The sequence below is a fragment of the Lepidochelys kempii genome, chromosome 8 (genome assembly GCF_965140285.1).
Source record: "Lepidochelys kempii isolate rLepKem1 chromosome 8, rLepKem1.hap1, whole genome shotgun sequence".
In the NCBI taxonomy this organism is placed as follows: Eukaryota; Metazoa; Chordata; order Testudines; family Cheloniidae; genus Lepidochelys; species Lepidochelys kempii.
The window spans coordinates 46,035,945-46,053,543 of record NC_136387.1 but is presented as its reverse complement, the minus strand read 5'-3'; the positions used below and the strand labels follow the sequence as shown (position 1 = coordinate 46,053,543).

Here is a 17,599-nt window from a genome sequence, read left to right as displayed (position 1 = left end):
CCACCCTACAATCTTTAAAAAGAAAAGGAGGACTTGTGGCACCTTAGAGACTAACCAATTTATTTGAGCATAAGCTTTCGTGAGCTACAGCTCACCTCATTGGAATGCATCCGATGAAGTGAGCTGTAGCTCACGAAAGCTTATGCTCAAATAAATTGGTTAGTCTCTAAGGTGCCACAAGTCCTCCTTTTCTTTTTGCGAATACAGACTAACACGGCTGTTACTCTGAAACCTACAATCTTTGTTACATATTATTTATATCTAATATTTCCTCCAAAATAAGCAGGCTAAACCAAGTGACCTGAAAATAAAAATAAATCGAGTTACCTCACCAAGCGTACTGAATGTTCGCCACCTGCCAGGCTAAGAGGAGTTATTCAGCATATCTCAAAATAATGTCACTTCATTAATTCCTTTTATATCCCACCAGCCAGGTCCATGAAGCTGTGGCACTCCATAATATATCACTGGGTTACACCACAGTTACAAGAGACCCCTAATGGAACATGAAGCAGCCTTTGAGGGTGGGGAAGAAAATCAAATAAATCCCTTTTCTGGCATTTAAATCTTTGGTGTGTCTCCTCAATACAAACACTGACACACACATCATTTACAAAAAGGAAATGATTTAGCACACACACACAGCACTCTGTCCCAAGCTGGCTCCACATTCCAATGGAGTTATTCAATAGCTGTGAAGTCACTGAGTAATGCATTCTATGGAATCAGCATTGAGTGGAGCTAGACAGAAGAATTAAATGGGTCCTCCCCACCACACTTTTTGAAAAGGTGCCTTTTCACCTAACACACTGACTGCCCCCCTTAGGCTGTTGGTTGGGCTATTCAGCATTGGTGGATTTCATCCATTTGCGGTCCACTTTAAACATGCCCTCCACTGTTTCAATGGCATTGAAGTCATCAACGATGAAGCTGTGTGGTTAAGTTCACTCCAAGATGGCTCTCAGGCCGCCAGGGAGTGCGGAGTTAGTAAATATACATCCCTCTTAATTAAGGCAAAACAAGGGGGGCTAGGTACAAAACATCAATAAATGCACAGAAGGCTACTGGCTGTCAGGCACTCACCCTTTCGCTTTTCACCGAGCCAGTGACATCATCATCATTTAGGTGGCGCTTGAATTTTGGAGGCATGTTTTCTATTCACAAAAATGGTCTTGATCTTCCTGTACAAGGAGGTGGCAGAAAAATACACTACCTAGAAGGGAGAGGGAAACAAACATCTCTGAGATCTAACTGTGCTGAATACAATTTTCTATCAGATCATGCAAAGAGTTAGTCACTCTCTCCCCTTCTCCAGTGCTCAGGAAAACACTTACAAGTTAAACAGAATCCACCTACAACTGCCACAGGCAAGAGAATGAAAAATCAATGAACTACAGCAGCATTATTATACTTTCGTGGACCCAAAGACACTTCTTAACGGAACAGATTATTTAGTTTAGTCTAATTTCTTAGGCCTTGATCCTGGAAACACTTAAAGGTACACGCTTATCTTTGAGCATGTGACTCTGAGTGCCACATGTGAGTGTCTGTATGATCAGGGCCTTGGCCTTTAAACTTTATGGGGCAGGGACTGTGTTTTTCTACATCTTTGTAGAAAAGTACCCGGCACATAGCTGGATGGCTTCAGAAAGTCCCTTGGTACAAAAACAACAGAAACCAATTTTATAAAAAAAAACAAGAGGAACTGAAACAGGAAAGAAAAGAGCAATAAAACCCTAAGAGAGACAAAGGTTTTTGACCGAGTACAGTCTGCTCTCTCTTTTCCACCTTGTCCCCCATTCTAATGTTAGTGCCAATAAGGTGCCCAGCTGGCAGCCCTGAAGTGCTAAACCCCTTTTATCCACAGGACAGATCCTTCACATGTAGGCAGCAGCAGTGTGCAAAATTCACTAACATTACTCCACCAATGTGCTTCAACCCTAACCTGACAGACTGCCCGCCCTCAGCATCTCTCCGGAGTGTAACACAGATGCCGACTGTGGTGGAGAGCTCTGCCGTGTACATTTCAGTCAGCTAAGAAGTACACAGAGACCAAACACCGCATTTCATACCAATCACTGAAAGATAATGACAGTTTGCATGACTGACCTAGATTGGCTTTGGCCCAATAACCAAGAGGTCAAAGGTTCTGGATCCAACTATCAGTAGTTCCCTGAGCCACCCAGCTCCACCCTAAGTGGACAGAGTGTGGCTTTGCTGGTTTGAACCCCAACACATTCCCCTACCCAGGGAGTTAGTGGAGATTAAGAGTTAAAATCCCAGGGACCCTCCATCCTGGAGACAGGACATGGGGAAAACTGCACAGATAGCAAGAGGCTGTGACAATACAACAAATGCTGGAAATTTAGCAAACGGTCCAGCAAAGTGAGCACTGTCTGCTCTCCTTAACACAGCCTGTCATATAGAAACAGAGCAAGATATCTCCCCATTTAGTGATCCACAAGCAGAAGGATGGGATTGCTAATGCAGGTAAAGAACAACATTCCAGACCCCGGAGCACAACAGGCACAAGCTAGGGATTCTAGGTGAAGTCACCCAGCCAGCTGTCGGGGACCAGTGAGTACAATGGTCACAAGCTAGGAGTGTTGGGGGTGTCACTTAGCTGGCTGGGACAGAAGCAGAGACCACAACAGGCACAGGCTGGCTATCAAGGGAGCAGCGAATACCATGGGCCAGGCCAGGAGTTATCGGGGGAGAAACAAGTGCAATGGACGCAGGCTGGAGGAAGCTAGATGTTTGTGGAGATCCCCCAGTGCAAGGAAACTGCTTTCCCCCACGCTTCTCTTGCAGAAACGCCCCCCGGTTAACCCCACCACCCCCATGTAAAATACAGAGCCTGGGAGCAGAGGAAGGAGCCGCTTCGCTCAGCAGACCCTAATACCAGCTCCTGTGCAGTGTGAGCGCCCGCAGGGCCGCCAGGCAACAGCAGAGAGGGAGAACAGCTCTGCAGCCACACCTATCTGGGGGGCCCCAAAGCCCCTCTCCGGGGGCCCCCCAAACCCTGCCCCATAGCCCCCCCAGAACCCCTCTCCAAGGGCCCCCACGCCCCCCCAAACCCTGCCCCCGACAGCCCCCCTCCCCAAGGGCCCCTCCGCTGGGAGGACGCGCTCCTGCCCGGCCCCGCTCACCGCTCCGGGCCGGCTGGGAAATGGCCGGGGCTGCGCGGAGGGGCCCAGCAGCGACACAGCTGCTCTATCGAGCACTCGGCGCTCCCGGCAGAGGCGGAGGCGAGCGCCGAGTGATCGCTTCCAAGCCGGTTGAGTCCTACCGGCTTCCGTCCCAGCTGGGAGGGTGAGAGTCTGGGGCCACGGCCCTGTGGGGCTGGCTGGAGCGGGGGCGGATGAGGCGGGAACGGAGCCCTGGAGAGCGAAGGGGAGGGGAGCTGGCAGGGGAGAGGACGGGATACTTAAATTAAATACACATGTAAAAGTTTGCAAGCTTGAAGCCTTAGCTTTTACCCTATGTGGACCCATCAGTACAGGCCAAAGAGAGGCCCCTGCCACCAAGAAGTCTTTCTTACAGGATAATATAGAAGTTGAGTTGCTTTACCTCGCGCAACTTAACGTTTGACACCGGAGAAAGCAGTCCCTCTGTTGGAACCCTAAATTGCTCTGTAAGCAATTAGCTACAATCCTGAAGGGTACAAATGTCTCATATCCTACTACAGCAAAGACAGACAAGGTCTGAGACTTGTGTCCTACAGCTCGGGCTTTGAATAAAAGTTAGTCATTCTGCAGTTGGTTTGTGTGAACACGTATTATGTATGTGGAATTTGTCAAGTAACATCATAGATAATAAGAGCTACGTTTTTCTATTTCAGTAGTTCTGATGATTCGATGTTTTTAAGTATCAGAGGGGTAGCCGAGTTAGTCTGTATCCACAAAAACAACGAGGAGTCCGGTGGCACCTTAAAGACTAACAGATTTATTTGGGCATAAGCTTTTGTGGGCAAAAAACCCACTTCTTCAGATGCATGGAGTGAAAATTATAGATACAGGCATAAATATATATTGGCACATGAAGAGAAAGGAGTTGCCTTACAAGTGGAGAACCAATGTTGACAGGGCCAATTCAGTCAGGGTGGATGTGGTCCACTCCCAGTAACTGATAAGGAAGTGTCAGTACAAAGAGAGGGAAAATTGCTTTTGTAGTGAGTCAGCCATTCCCAGTCCCTATTTAAGCCCAAACTTATGGTATTAAGTTTGCAAATGAATTGTAGCTCTGCAGTTTCTCTTTGAAGTCTGTTTTTGAAGGTTTTTTTTATTAAAGAATGGCTACTTTTAAATCTGTTATTGAGTGTCTAGGGAGATTGAAGTGTTCTCCTACTGGCTTTTGAATTCCTGATGTCTGATTTGTGTCCATTTATCCTTTTACATAAAGACTGTCCGGTTTGGCCAGTGTACGTGGCAGAGGGGCATTGCTGGCACATGATGGCATATATCAGATGTGCAGGTGAATGAGCCCCAATGCGGTGGCTGGTGTAGATACGGGGGTAGAGAAGGCAACAGGGTTTGTTACAGGGATTTGTTCCTGGGTTAGTATTTCTGTGGTGTGGTGTGTAGTTGCTGGTGAGTATTTGCTTCAGGTAGGGGGGCTGTCTGTAAGCGAGGATTGGCCTGCCTCCCAAGGCCTGTGAGAGCAGGGGATCATTTTCCAAGATAGGTTGTAGATCATTGATGATGTGCTGGACAGATTTTAGCTGGGGCTGTACGTGATGGCCAGTGGTGTTTTGTTGTTTTCCTTGTTGGGCCTGTCCTGTAGTAGGTGACTTCTGGGGCCTGTCTCGCTCTGTCAGTCTGTTTTCTCACTTCCCCAGGTGGATATTATAGTTTTAAGAATGCTTGATAGAGAACTTGTAGTTGTTTGTCTCTGTCTGAGGGATTAAAGCAAATGCAGTTGTACCTTAGGGCTTGGCTGTAGTCAATGGATCATGTGATCTGTCCTGGATGGAAGCTGGAGGCACGTAGGTAAGTATAATGGTCAGTAGGTTTCCAGTATAGGGTGGTGTTTTTGTGACCATCACTTATTTGCATTGTAGTGTCCAGGAAGTGGATCTCTTGTGTGGCCTGGTCCAGGCTGAGGTTGATGGTGGGGTGGAAATTGTTAAAATCCAGGTGGAATTCTTCCATGGCCTCCTTCACGTGGGTCAATATGATGAAGATGTCATCAATGTAGCATAAGTAGAGGAGGGGCGCTAGGGGAAGAGAGCTGAGGAGCTAAGTCAGCCATAAAAATGTTGGCATACTGTGGGGCCAATGTTTCAATGTTTTTATTTTCCTTACAGCCAGACATCCCATTTATGATGCCTGACAGTGTTACTAACAGGAAAATTAATTGGATTTGAACAAGCTGAATTTGAAGCCACGCTATGTTTTCTACCTGTCAAGACTTTTGTTGTTGCAGCTACAAACGGAATCTGCCGTTTTCCCTCTCCAAATTAATTGGGGGATGAACTTTGACATAGAGGAAGAAATTTGTTTCTCTTGCCTGCTTACACTGAGGAGGACTAACTGGCTGAGTTTTCATTCCAAGCAGAGAATTCATGTTTTTAATGTTTATATTTTGTGCCTTTGAGACGAAAACATTAAAAGGCTAAATCTAATACCCAGAGGAGCAGTGGGATTCTTCTTATTACTTTCAGTGGTTTTAAATGAGGCTAAAAATGGTTACACAACCACGTGTACCATATGGTTTAAAAAAAATAAGGGGTGCTAAGAGGCAGATTCTGGCCGTGGATACATATACAACTTTCATGGAAATTAATAGAAGGTGGGGGTGTGCAAGTGTGTCCAACAGCAGAATTAAACACTACCAATTTCCTTGTGACCCTAATTGATGTAGCATCACCAAGCAAAGCAAGAGAAAACAGACCACAGTGAGGGCAGGTAGCATGTCTGGTGAAGATGCTCTAAATTGACAGGAGAGAGCTCTTCCATTGGCTTAATAACTCCACCTCCAGGAAAGGCAGTAGCTATGTCGGCGGGAGAAGCTCTTCCACTGACGTAGCTCTGTCTACCTAGGGGGTTAAGATTGGTATAACTATGTTGCTCAAGGCTGTGGATTTTTCACAGCCCTGAGTGACTTAGTTATATCAAAGTAAGTATGTAGTGTAGACCAAGCCTAAGTTTGCACTTCACAGCATGAAGAAAAAGAAGCAGTTGTTTACATTAAGTGGGTGTTGAAATGCCCCGTTATGCTACTTTCTCTAGGCCCAGATCCTCAAAGGTATTTAGGTGCTTGACTCTCATTGAAATCAAGGGGAATTAGGTGCCTAAATACCTTTGAAGATCTGGATTTTCAGGCTTTTATCAGTCCAGTCCACATTAATAGACTCAAAAGATTTTAAGGCCAGAAACGATCATTAGATCATTCGAGTGCAGGGGTGGGCAAACTTTTTGGCCCGAGGGCCACATCGGGGAATAGAAATTGTATGGTGGGACATGAATGCTCACAAAATTGAGGTTGGGGTGTGGGAGGGGGAGCGGGCTTTGGGCTGGGGATGAGGAGTTTGGGGTGTAGGAGGGTGCTCTGGGCTGGGATAGAGGGATTCTGAGGGCAGGAGGGGGATCAGGGCTGGGGAAGGGGTGCAGGTTCTGGCTGGGGGTGTGGGCTCTGGGGAGCGGCTGGGGATGAGAGGTTTGGGGTGTAGGAGGGTGCTGGGATCGAGGGGTTTGTAGAGCGGGAAGGGGATCAGGGCTGGGGCAGGGGGTTGGGGCATGGGGAGAGGCTCAGGGGGTGCAGGCTCCAAGTGGCGCTTACCTCAAGCAGCTCCCGGAAGTAGTGGCATGTCCCTTCTCCGGCTCCTACGTGGAGGCATAGCCAGGTGGCTCTGCACGCTGCCCCATCCACAGGCACCGCCCCTGCAGCTCCCATTGGAGTGCGTAGGAGCTGGAGTGGGGCCATGCCGCGGCTTCCGGGAGCCACGTGGTGCAGCCCCCAACCCAACGCCCCGGCTGGAGCTGAGCAAAGCCGCTGGTGCAGCCCCTGACCCAGTGCCCTGGCCAGAGTAGGGCCGAGTGCATGGTGCAGCCCCCGGCCGGAGCGCCGCAGCGAGGCCGACCCGCTGGTCCAGGCCCCAGCCAGAGCTGGGCCGAGCCACGTGGTGCAGCTCGCAGGCTTGGCTTAAAATGGCTCGTGGCCCAGATCCGACCCATGGGCCGTAGTTTGCCCACCCCTGTTCTACAGTGACCTGTATAACATGCCAGATAATTTCATCCAGTAACCCCTGTACTGAGCCCACTAACTTGTATCTGACTCAAGTACATCTTCCAGAAAGGCTCCAGTCTTGATCGATAGGCACCGACTCCATGGGTACTCTGGGGCTGGAGCACCCATGGGAAAAAAATGCAGCCCCATGGTTCAGCACCTTTCCCTCCCCCCAGCACCTCCCGCCCACTGGCAGCCCCGCCAATGAGCGCCTCCTGCCCACCACGATCAGCTGTTCCGTGGTGTGCAGGAGGCACTGGGAGGGGAGCAGAGTTGGGAAGAGGCGGGGCGGAGCGAGGACGGGAAGAGGCAGGGGGCTTGAGGAAGGAGTGGAGAGGGGGTGGGGCCCGGGACAAAGTGGGGGTCGAGCACTCCCTGAATCCAAAAAGTCAGTGTCTGTGTCTCAATCTGAAGACTTCAAGAGATGGAGAATCATCACTTTCCTTAGTAGTTTGTTCCAATCACCATCACTGCTAAATATTGTTCCTTATTTCCAATTTGAATTTGTCTGGCTTTAACTTCCAGGCTTTGGTTCTGGTTCTGCCTTTCTCTGCTAGATTAAAAAGCCCTTTGGTGCCTGCATTTTCTCTGTGTAACGGCACGTATACACCCTGATCAATTCACTTCTCAATCTTATTTCTGATAAAAACTGGATAGATTACATAAGAACGGCCATACTGGGTCAGACCAAAGATCCATCTAGCCCAGTATCCTGTCTTCCAACAGTGGCCAGTGCCAGGTGCCCCAGAGGGAATGAACAGAACAGGTAATCATCAAGTCGCCCATTCCCAGCTTCTGGCAAACAGAGGCTAGGGACACCATCCCTGCCCATCCTGGCTAATAGCCATTGATGGACCTATCCTCCATGAATTTATCTCGTTCTTTTTTGAACCCTGTTATAGTCTTGACCTTCACAACATCTTCTGGCAAGGAGTTCCACAGGTTGACTGCGCGTTGTGTGAAAAAATACTTCCTTCTGTTAGTTTTAAACCTGCTGCCTATTCATTTCATTTGGTGACCGGTAGTTCTTGTGTTATGAGAAGGAGTAAATAACACTTCCTTATTTACTTTCTCCACACCAGTCACGATTTTATAGACCTCTATCATATCCCCCCTTAGTTGTCTTTTTCAAAGCTGAAAAGTCTCAGTCTTATTAATCTCTCCTCATACAGGAGCCGTTCCATACCTAATCATTTTTGTTGCCCTTTTCTGAATCTTTTCCCATTCCAATATTTTTTTTTTTTTTGAGATGGGGCATCACATCTGCACGCAGTATTCAAGATGTGGGCGTACCATGGATTTATATAGAGACAATATGATATTTTCTGTCTTTTTATCTATACCTTTCTTAATGATTCCCAACATTCTGTTTGCTTTTTTGACAGCTGCTGTAAATAGAGTGGATGTTTTCAGAGAACTATCCACAATGATTCCAACATCTCTCTCTTGAATGATAACAGCTAATTTAGACCCCATCATTTTATATGTATAGTTGGGATTATATTTTCCAATGAGCATTACTTTGCATTTATTAACACTGAATTTCATATGCCATTTTGTTGCCCAGTCCTCAGTTTTGAGAGATGCTTTTGTAGCTCTTCGCAATCTGCCTGGGACTTAACTATCCTGGATAGTTTTGTATCATCTGCAAATTTTGCTACCTCACTATTTACCCCTTTTTCCAGATCATTTATTAATATGTTGAATAGGACTTGGCCCAGTACAGACTGCTGGGGGACACCACTATTTACCTCTCTCCATTCTGAAAACTCACCATTTATTCCTACCCTTTGTTTCCTATCTTTTAACAGTTACTAATCCATGAGAGGACCTTCCCTCTTATCTCATGACCGCTTACTTTGCTTAATAACCTTTGGTGAGTGACCTTGTTAAAGGCTTTCTGAAAATCTAAATACACTATATCCACTGGATCCCCCTTGTCCACATGCTTGTTGACCCCCTCAAAGAATTATATTAGATTGGTGTGGCACGATTTCCCTTTACAAAAACCATGTTGACTCTTCCCCAATAAATTATGTTCATCTATGTGTCAGACAATTTTGTTCTTTATTATAGTTTCAAACAGTACTGAAGTCAGGCTTTCTGGTCTGTAATTGCCAGCGTCACGCCCTTTTTAAAAATTAGCTTCACATTAGCTATCCTCCAGTCATTTGGTACAGAAGCTGATTTAAATGATAGGTTACAGACTACAGTTAGTAGTCCTGCAATTTCACATTTGAGTTCTTTCAGAACTCTTGGGTGAACACCATCTGGTTCTGGTGACTTATTACTGTTTAGTTTATCAATTTGTTCAAAAACCTCCTCTAATGACACCTCAATCGGGGACAGTTCCTCAGATTTGTCACCTAAAAAGAATGTCTCAGGTTTGGAAATCTCCCTCACATCCTCAACCACGAAGACCAATGCAAAGAATTAATTTAGTTTTTCCACAATGGCCTTATCATCCTTGAATGCTCCTTTTGTATCGCGATCGTCCAGTGGCCCCACTGGTTGTTTAGCAGGCTTCCTGCTTCTGATGTACTTAAAAAAATGTTATTATTTTATAATATAAATCAAGAATTGCCTCTCCTCTTGTGGGTTCCAGGACTAGCTGCTCCAAGAAGCAGTCATTTAAGGTGTCAAGAAACTTTATCTCTGCATCCCGTCCTGAGGTGACATGTACCCAGTTAATATGGAGATAGTTGAAATCCCCCATTATTATTGATTTTTTTTATTTTAATAGCCTCTCTAATCTCCCTGAGCATTTCACAGTCGCTATCACTATCCTGGTCAGATGATCGGTAATAGATCCCTACTGCTATATCTTATTATTCGAGCATGGAATTACTATCCATAGAGATTCTATAGTACAGTTTGGTTCATTTAAAATTTTTACTTCATTTGATTCTACGCTTTCTTTCACATACAGTGCCACTCCCCCACCAGCACGACCTGTTCTGTCCTTCCGATATATTTTGTACCCTGGTATTACTGTGTCCCATTGATTATCCTCATTCCACCAAGTTTCTGTGAGCCTATTATATCAATATCCTCATTTAATATGAGCTACTCTAGTTTACCCATCTTATTATTTAAACTTCTAGCATTGGTTTATAAGCATTTTAAGTGCCAGCAATCTGGTTGCATTTTGGTTTCGGTGGACCCCACCCTTCCAATATAGGCTCTCTCTTTCGCAAAAGTTTCCCCAGTTCCTAATAAATCTAACCCCTTTGTAAGACTCCCACTTTTCTCTAGCCCTCGATCCTGCATTGTGATCTGTGCGGGTGATGTGCTGTGTTTAAATGAAACTCCATGAATTTCAATGGGGATCCATGTTGGCACAGCAGTCCATCTGCATGGGTGGCTATTGTAGGAGGAGGGTTCCAGTAGTTTTTGTTTGTATTTTAACTGTGTAGATCACATTTAAGAAGCCTGTTATCTTCTTCCTCACTTACCTACACAGGGCTGTTCTCCAAAAAGTTATCCCGCAGCGTTGTGCTGCCATTTCCAGCAATCACTTTATTTGTCTTTAGAAAAAAGGAGATTGAAGCATTTCCTCTTTGGAAGAAAAATGCACACACATATGACAAATCCATAAACTTTGCAAAATGATACCTGCCAAAAGAGAGGTCCAATTTGGGGCTTCCTGACTTAGAGGGATGTGTTTAAAGTACTGCCGTTTTCAGAGCAAGTTGCAATCATACTGGAAAGCAGGATGCCTTGGGCATACTTACAACAACCTCCCACAATCGATCTGCCTCTAACTGCAGTCATTGTTATAAATCTGCTTTTTGAAAATACGCTTTTGAGATTCTGATTAGTTGGGTTGTTTTTATAGAAGCAGAAAACAAGCCTAACGTGAATCTACCGAAAGATTATTTTTAAAAAAAATTTTTTTTGCAGGCAAAGGCATTAATGCCATAAAATAGTTCTCCGTCTGTTATTTTGTCAAGTATATGAGCTTCTCTCTGATCAGTGTATGCTGAGTGTCTGTTTATGCTAATGTAATTATAAAGCACCCTTTCCCTCTGTTTTCAGTAAACTGCAGTTGAACATTTGGCTACTGTCAGAATGTGTGAATAACAGAGGCCAGATCCTCAACTGGTGTAAATCCATCAATGGATATGCTGATTTGGATCTTGCCGCATCTCTTCCTAACAGATATTTTTGGCAGAGGCATTAGTGTAGCCTATAGGATGGTTCAGGTTAAGAAATTAGTAGAAGTTAAGTTTGGGGGCTAAATTAGCCTAAGTGTAGAGGAGGATGGGAAATTGAAGTTACTAACGTGAGAAAAGCCAAAGAGAAGTTGGAGACAGAGTGTTATGGGAAAGTAGAAGTGAGCAAGGCTGTGACCCAAGGTTATATTACCATTATATTTTGGTTATAACTGGTTTGAATGAAGTTTGTAGTGGGTGTTTTTGAGAATTGTGACTGTTTTATTACAATGCTAGCTTGTATTGATAGTCTGGGAAGGACATTCGTGCAGATGTTAATTTAAATAAGATGTAATGTAAACAGCCAAGAAGGTGGTGGAAATATAATTATGGTAAAGAGCAGTTTAATGTTAATTAGTGTTATAATGAGGCATAAAAGGAGTAGTTTTGCTAAATTGTGAAAGAGCTCCAATAAACATTCAAAGGGTACCGGTAGGTTCCATGATTATAAAGCTCTACTTCACTCTCATAAGTGGACTGATCACCTATTGATACACCATTTCATTTTTGAGTGTGAGTATAATAGTAGCGTGTATTTAAACAGCAATTGCATGCTGTTTGTTTTACTAATAATTTTTCTTTGTAATAAAGTTTGGTTGTATAGAAGTGTTACCTAGTGGTCTTCTCCTAAATACATTTTCTGTAACCGACCTAGAGGCTTGAACTAAGTTGGGTTTTATTTGATTGCACCCTTATCTTTAACAACTGAATATTAATTGGGAACATGTCAACAGAAAGGTGTGACGATGTGATGCAGCAGGGAGGGGGGAGTGTTGACCTGGGAATGTGCCCTGGGGATGGGAGACCTGAGAGCCTGTAACCTGAGCCAGGAGGGGGAGGGGGAGGTGACACCTCTGCCCAGGAATTTGGACGGAGGCTGCAGCAGGGAACCTGCTGGGGGGGGTTAGTTTCAGTTTGGTGCTGGGTGGAGGAATGCAGGGAACCCCAGGGCTGGGGTCTAAGCTCCCTGCTCCCCCAGAAGGACTTGACTGAGGGGTCCTGGGTGTACCCACAAGCTCTGTTTTGGACTGTGTTCCTGTTGTCCAATAAACCTTCTGTTTTACTGGCTGGCTGAGAGTCTCAGTGAATCCCAGGAAGAGGGGTGCAGGGCCCGGACTCCCCCACACTCCTTGACAATGGTTACAAAAGGTTACACTAACTTCCCTGTGCTTTTATATATGACAAAACAATTTAAAATCATCATTGAAATATAGCCTCAGGAAAACTTGTGTAGTGCTTTTAATGGTTTATTTTTGTATAACTACACTGACATTTTAACTCCCTGCAATCAGTTTCTTTCACCCTAGTTTCCCAGAGCACTGTATCAATAATGGTAAACCGAGGCACACAGAGATTAAGTGACTTGTCCAAGGTAACATATAAGATGAGTGTGAGAGTCAGGAACAGATGCCAAGAGTCCTGACTCACAGACCTCTGCTCTAACCACTAGACTATACTCCCACACTTTCATCAGTGAGAAGCGTTTTCTTTTACTCAATGTACATAAATATACAACTTAAGCATTGCAATTCCTGCAAGTGTTTAGAGGGGAGATTGTTTCTGAATAACCTGAGTTTGGTGGACCCATAGTATTACCTGAATCTTGTATCTTTGGTCCAGATCCTCAAAGGTATTTAGGTGCCTATCTCCCAATGGACCTCTGAGAATCTGAGCCTTGTAAATTCCCAGTCCTTGGAGGGATTTATGAATGTTAAACAAACAGGTGTCAGGGTTAGTTTAGGGTCTTAGACACAACAAATCCTGCATCTTGGCAGGGGGATGGACTAGATCAGAGGTTCTCAGCCAGAGGTCCAGGCCCCCTAGGGGGCCACAAGCAGGTTTCAGGGGGTCCACCAAGCAGGGCCAGCATTGGACTTGGCTGGGGCTCAGGGCAGAAAGCTGAAGCCCCACCGCATGGGGCTAAAGTCTGGGGCCCTGAGCCCCGAGCCCCGCCACCGGGGCTGAAGCCAAAGCCTGAGCAATGTAGCTTCATGAGGGCCCCCCTGCGGCATGGGGCCCCAGGCAGTTGCCCTGCTTGCTACCCCCTAACGCCGACCCTGTCTTTTATATGCAAAAAATCAGTTATTGTGACACAGGTGAGCCATGGAGCTTTTATAGCATGTTGGGGGGGCCTGAAAAAGAAAAACGTTGAGAACTCCTGAACTAGATGACCCTTGCGGTCCTTCTAGCCCTACAGTTCTTTGATTTCTAGGATATTCTTGAGCACCTTCTATTGACACCTTACCTATTAACAAACTATTTCTGTATGTACAGACATCTCTCTTTCACTGAGCACTTCCATTAACACGGCTTCTAAACCCCATTTTACTCACCCTGAAAAGAGTAACCAAAACCAGAGGCTACAAATGGAATGGAGCCAGATGATTCCACAAGAGCACCCTTTTTTTCTCTTCTCCTTTGTTTCCATCTTTCACCCAGAGAAGGCTTTGAAAACAAGCTGTGAGTGTGCACGCTTCCAGAGGCCTGTGCTGTTTTGGTAGGCAATTTCTCCAAATGCCTGAGGTTTTTAAAGATGGGGGAGCTCTGAATTTTCTAAGTTCTAAGAGTTCTAAGAAGAATTCATTTTGTTCTAGTCATGGGAAATCTTCCGGTAATGACTCAATACGTTGCATATGCCTGCTCAGCAAAGCTGAAAGGAATAAACTTGTGGTTAATTTCCTTCCCATCCCAAATGTGGCATCAGTTTGATGGGACCTTGCTCTGGCCCTTTGCACAGGGGTGAATTCCATCCTGTATACCTCCGACCACTACCATTTGGACAGCTCAGATTCCATCCAGAAAAGGGCAATGAGATGCAGCCAATGCTGCAGATCTAACAAAGGACTGGTCGGGGGGCTGGGGTGGGGGGGGTCAACACAAGAGAAGTGTTCATTTGCCACCAACAGTGTGACCCGAGATGTGTGAGGCAGCCCTCACTGGACATGCCAAGTAAGGGCAGGCTGCAAAAAGGAGAGCAGATTCTCCCAAGACTGGTGAGTAACACTGAAGTTAAACTCCCCAACCCATCTGATACCCCATATCGGTTATCAAGAACCAAAAAACAAGAAAGAAATCACACAGCTCCCTTATTGCATTCCAGTTCTCTGGCTCCCAGTCAGCACATAGGTTCAGTACAGTGAGAAGTTATTTAAAAACTCTGCTCACGTATACAAAATGTTCTTCTGATCCCAAAGGGCCAGTCACATTACCAGGCCAATATTGGTTTATTGGCCAAAATACCATGCTGCCAGCCAAACCTTTAGTGTCTAAAACTGAAGGTTTATTATAACAAAAAAAGAAAGAACAATAAGGGAGTTGTCAAATGGTAAAGCAGTCACATTCATACACAGACTTCAAAGTCCATATATGAGGTTCTTAGAAGTATTGGTGAGTTTGCTGTCTTGAAAGTCCCTCTGGAACACATCCACAGCTTGGGTGGATCATCCAGTCCTTTGTTCAGAGCTTCAGTTTGTAGCAAAGTTCCTCCAGAGATAAGAAGCAGGAATGAAGACAAAATGGAGATGACGCTGTAGCTGCCTTTTATATTCCTTTTGCCATGCAGCTTGTACTTCCTTTGTTCCAAACACAAGCTGTCCAGCCCATGGCAGGGAAAAACCTTAGAGTTCTGCCCATAGGCACGTCCCTGCATGCCTTGCTGAGTCACAAGGTGTAGTTAGTGGCCCTTTCAATGGGTTCATTGTACAGCTGATGTCCCTTGATGGGCCATCAAGCCTGCCTAGTGCTGGTGTCACCCAGAAACACAGCACAAGTTTGGAAATACAGATATACTATACATATCTATAATTCACAATACAAAGGTGATACAAACATATAAACAAGATTATCATACTTGGCAAATAACATTTTCACAGATACCTCACATGGCATATCTAGTCAGATTTCTTGCAGTTTTACAAAATTGGTATTCATAATATCATACAGTGTCTCCCATAGTCCATACAGTGTCACAAGCAGTATTGCCAATGTCAAGCTTTCAAAAACCATAAGCCAGGCCTCCACAAATCATGATATTTGGGGGGTTCGTTATATTTGCCTTCTGGTTCCAAGCCTTTGGGTTACTCTCATAGGCACCGACTCCATGAAAAATTAATGGATGCTTAGCACCCACCGGCAGCCAAGCTCCCACCTCTCCCTCCACTCTGCAGCGCTTCTCTCCCCTGCTGGTGGCCCCGCTGATCTCTCCTCCCCGTCCCTCCCAGCACCTCCCATCCGCCATGAACAGATGTTTCGCTGCGTGCAGGTCGGCTCTCGGGGGGGGAGGGGGGGAGCCAGGAAGAGGTGGGGCGGGGAAGGGGGGGCTTGGGGAAGGGGTGAAGTGGGGGGCGGGACGGGAAGAGGCAGGGTGGGGGCTTGGGGGAAGGGGTGGAGGGAGGGCGGGGCCTGGGGAAGAGGGGATGGGTAGAGGGGAAATCGGTGCCTATGGTTACTCTTGTTTCATGTTTTCCAGCTTTTCTCAACAGCCGCAAGGACTAGAAACTTCCTTTTCTTTTATATGAAAGCTGATATTCCCATGGAAACTCATGACTCCAGGAGCTGGAACTTTAAGAAAAACACCAAGCATCATGACTCACGATAAAATTGTGAGTTGGCGACTCTCTTGGGACCATTGATGGAGGTGAGTCAAGGGAAGACAATCCTTTTTCCCCAGTCCTCTTTCTCCCATTTGTCTCTGTAGACTTGTGAGTTCCACATCCCATTCTCGGCAAGCTCTTTATTTTTCATACACTTCCCCTCCAATGTCGCAGTTGTGCTGTTCTCTTCCCCTAGATATTTATATGGGAAGGGAAATCCAGCCTCCACCCCACATCCTTCCCAGATCAACACACAATAGAAAAAAAAGGATGGTATAGTGGTTAGGGCACTGACTAGATGGACACATAGGAGATCTGGGATCAGTTTGCAGAGTCCCTGTCTGACCTTGGGCAAGTCACTTAGCCTCCCCGTGCCTGTTTCCCCATCTGTACAATTCCCTACCTCACAGAGTGTTGAGAGGATAAAGACCTTAAAAATCAAGAGGTGCTCAGCTACTACAGTTATGGGAGCCATACAAGTCCCTAAGACTAATACAGTCAGTGTGGTGTCCCTGCAGCTTTTTACTTTTATCACCTAAACCTTTTGTTTTGCAAAAGAAACTTCTCCTTTAACAGAGATTTCTTTCAGAATTGAGGCCCACTTCAGAAAAATGTGGCCATTTGCACCATGTTAGTCGTCCCATCTCAAAAAAGATATATTGGAATTGGAAAAGATTCAGAAAACAGCAACAAAAATTATCAGGGCTATGGAGCAGCTTCTATACGAGGAGAAATTAATAAGACTGGAACTTTTCAGCTTGGAAAAGAGACAACAAAGGGGGGATATGATTGAGGTCTATAAAATCATGAGTGGTGTGAGGAAAGTAAATAAGGAAGCATTATTTACTCCTTCTCATAACACAAGAACTAGGGGTCACCAAATGAAAGTAATGGGCAGAAGGTTTAAAGCAAACCAAAGGAAGTATTTCTTCACCCAACGCACAGTCAACCTGTGGAACTCCTTGCCAGAGGATGTTGTGAAGGCCAAGACTATAACAGGGTTAAAAAAAGAACTAGATAAGTTCATGGAGGATAGGTCCATCAATGGCTATTAGTCAGGATGGGCAGGGATGCAAAACCATCTAATTGTCTCTAGCCTCTGTTTGCCAGAAGCTGGGAATGGGTGACAGGGGATGGGTCACTTGATGAGTCCTGGCCTTAGGAAGGAAGAATCCTATGCACCACTACAGGCTGGGGACCAACTGGCTAAGCAGAAGTTCTGCAGAAAAGGACCTGGGGATTACAGTGGATGAGAAGCTGGATATGAGTCAGCAGTGTGCCCTTGTTGCCAAGAAGGCCAACAGGTATTAGTAGGAGCGTTGCCAGCAGATGGAGGGAAGTGATGGGCTGAGGCACATGACTTATGAGAAGAGGCTGAGGGAACTGGGGTTATTTAGTCTGCAGAAGAGAAGAGTGGGGGGGATTTGATAGCAGCCTTCAACTACCTGAAAGGGGGTTCCAAAGAGGATGGAGCTTGGCTGTTCTCAGTGGTGGCAGATGACAGAACAAAAAGCAATGGTCTCAAGTTGCAGTTGGGGAGGTCTAGTTGGATATTAGGAAACACTA

At 45.7% G+C, this 17,599-nt stretch overlaps 1 protein-coding gene across 2 annotated transcripts in view; it reads right to left on the bottom strand.

The window, feature by feature from the left end:
- VAMP4 (vesicle associated membrane protein 4) overlaps positions 1-3,267 on the bottom strand; it is a 34,522-nt gene extending 31,255 nt beyond the window's left edge. Inside the window, exons 1-2 of one of the 2 annotated variants that reach the window (XM_073356331.2) lie at positions 3,150-3,267; positions 1,084-1,213 (exon numbers count right to left, since the gene is read on the bottom strand). In XM_073356331.2, the coding sequence (XP_073212432.1) occupies positions 1,084-1,149 (66 nt within the window). In that variant the 5' untranslated portion in view covers positions 1,150-1,213; positions 3,150-3,267. Of the gene's footprint in view, positions 1-1,083; positions 1,214-2,109; positions 2,767-3,149 lie in introns of those variants that run through there. The other variant, XM_073356332.2, reaches the window with a different exon arrangement.
- Between the last annotated feature and the right edge of the window lie 14,332 nt (positions 3,268-17,599).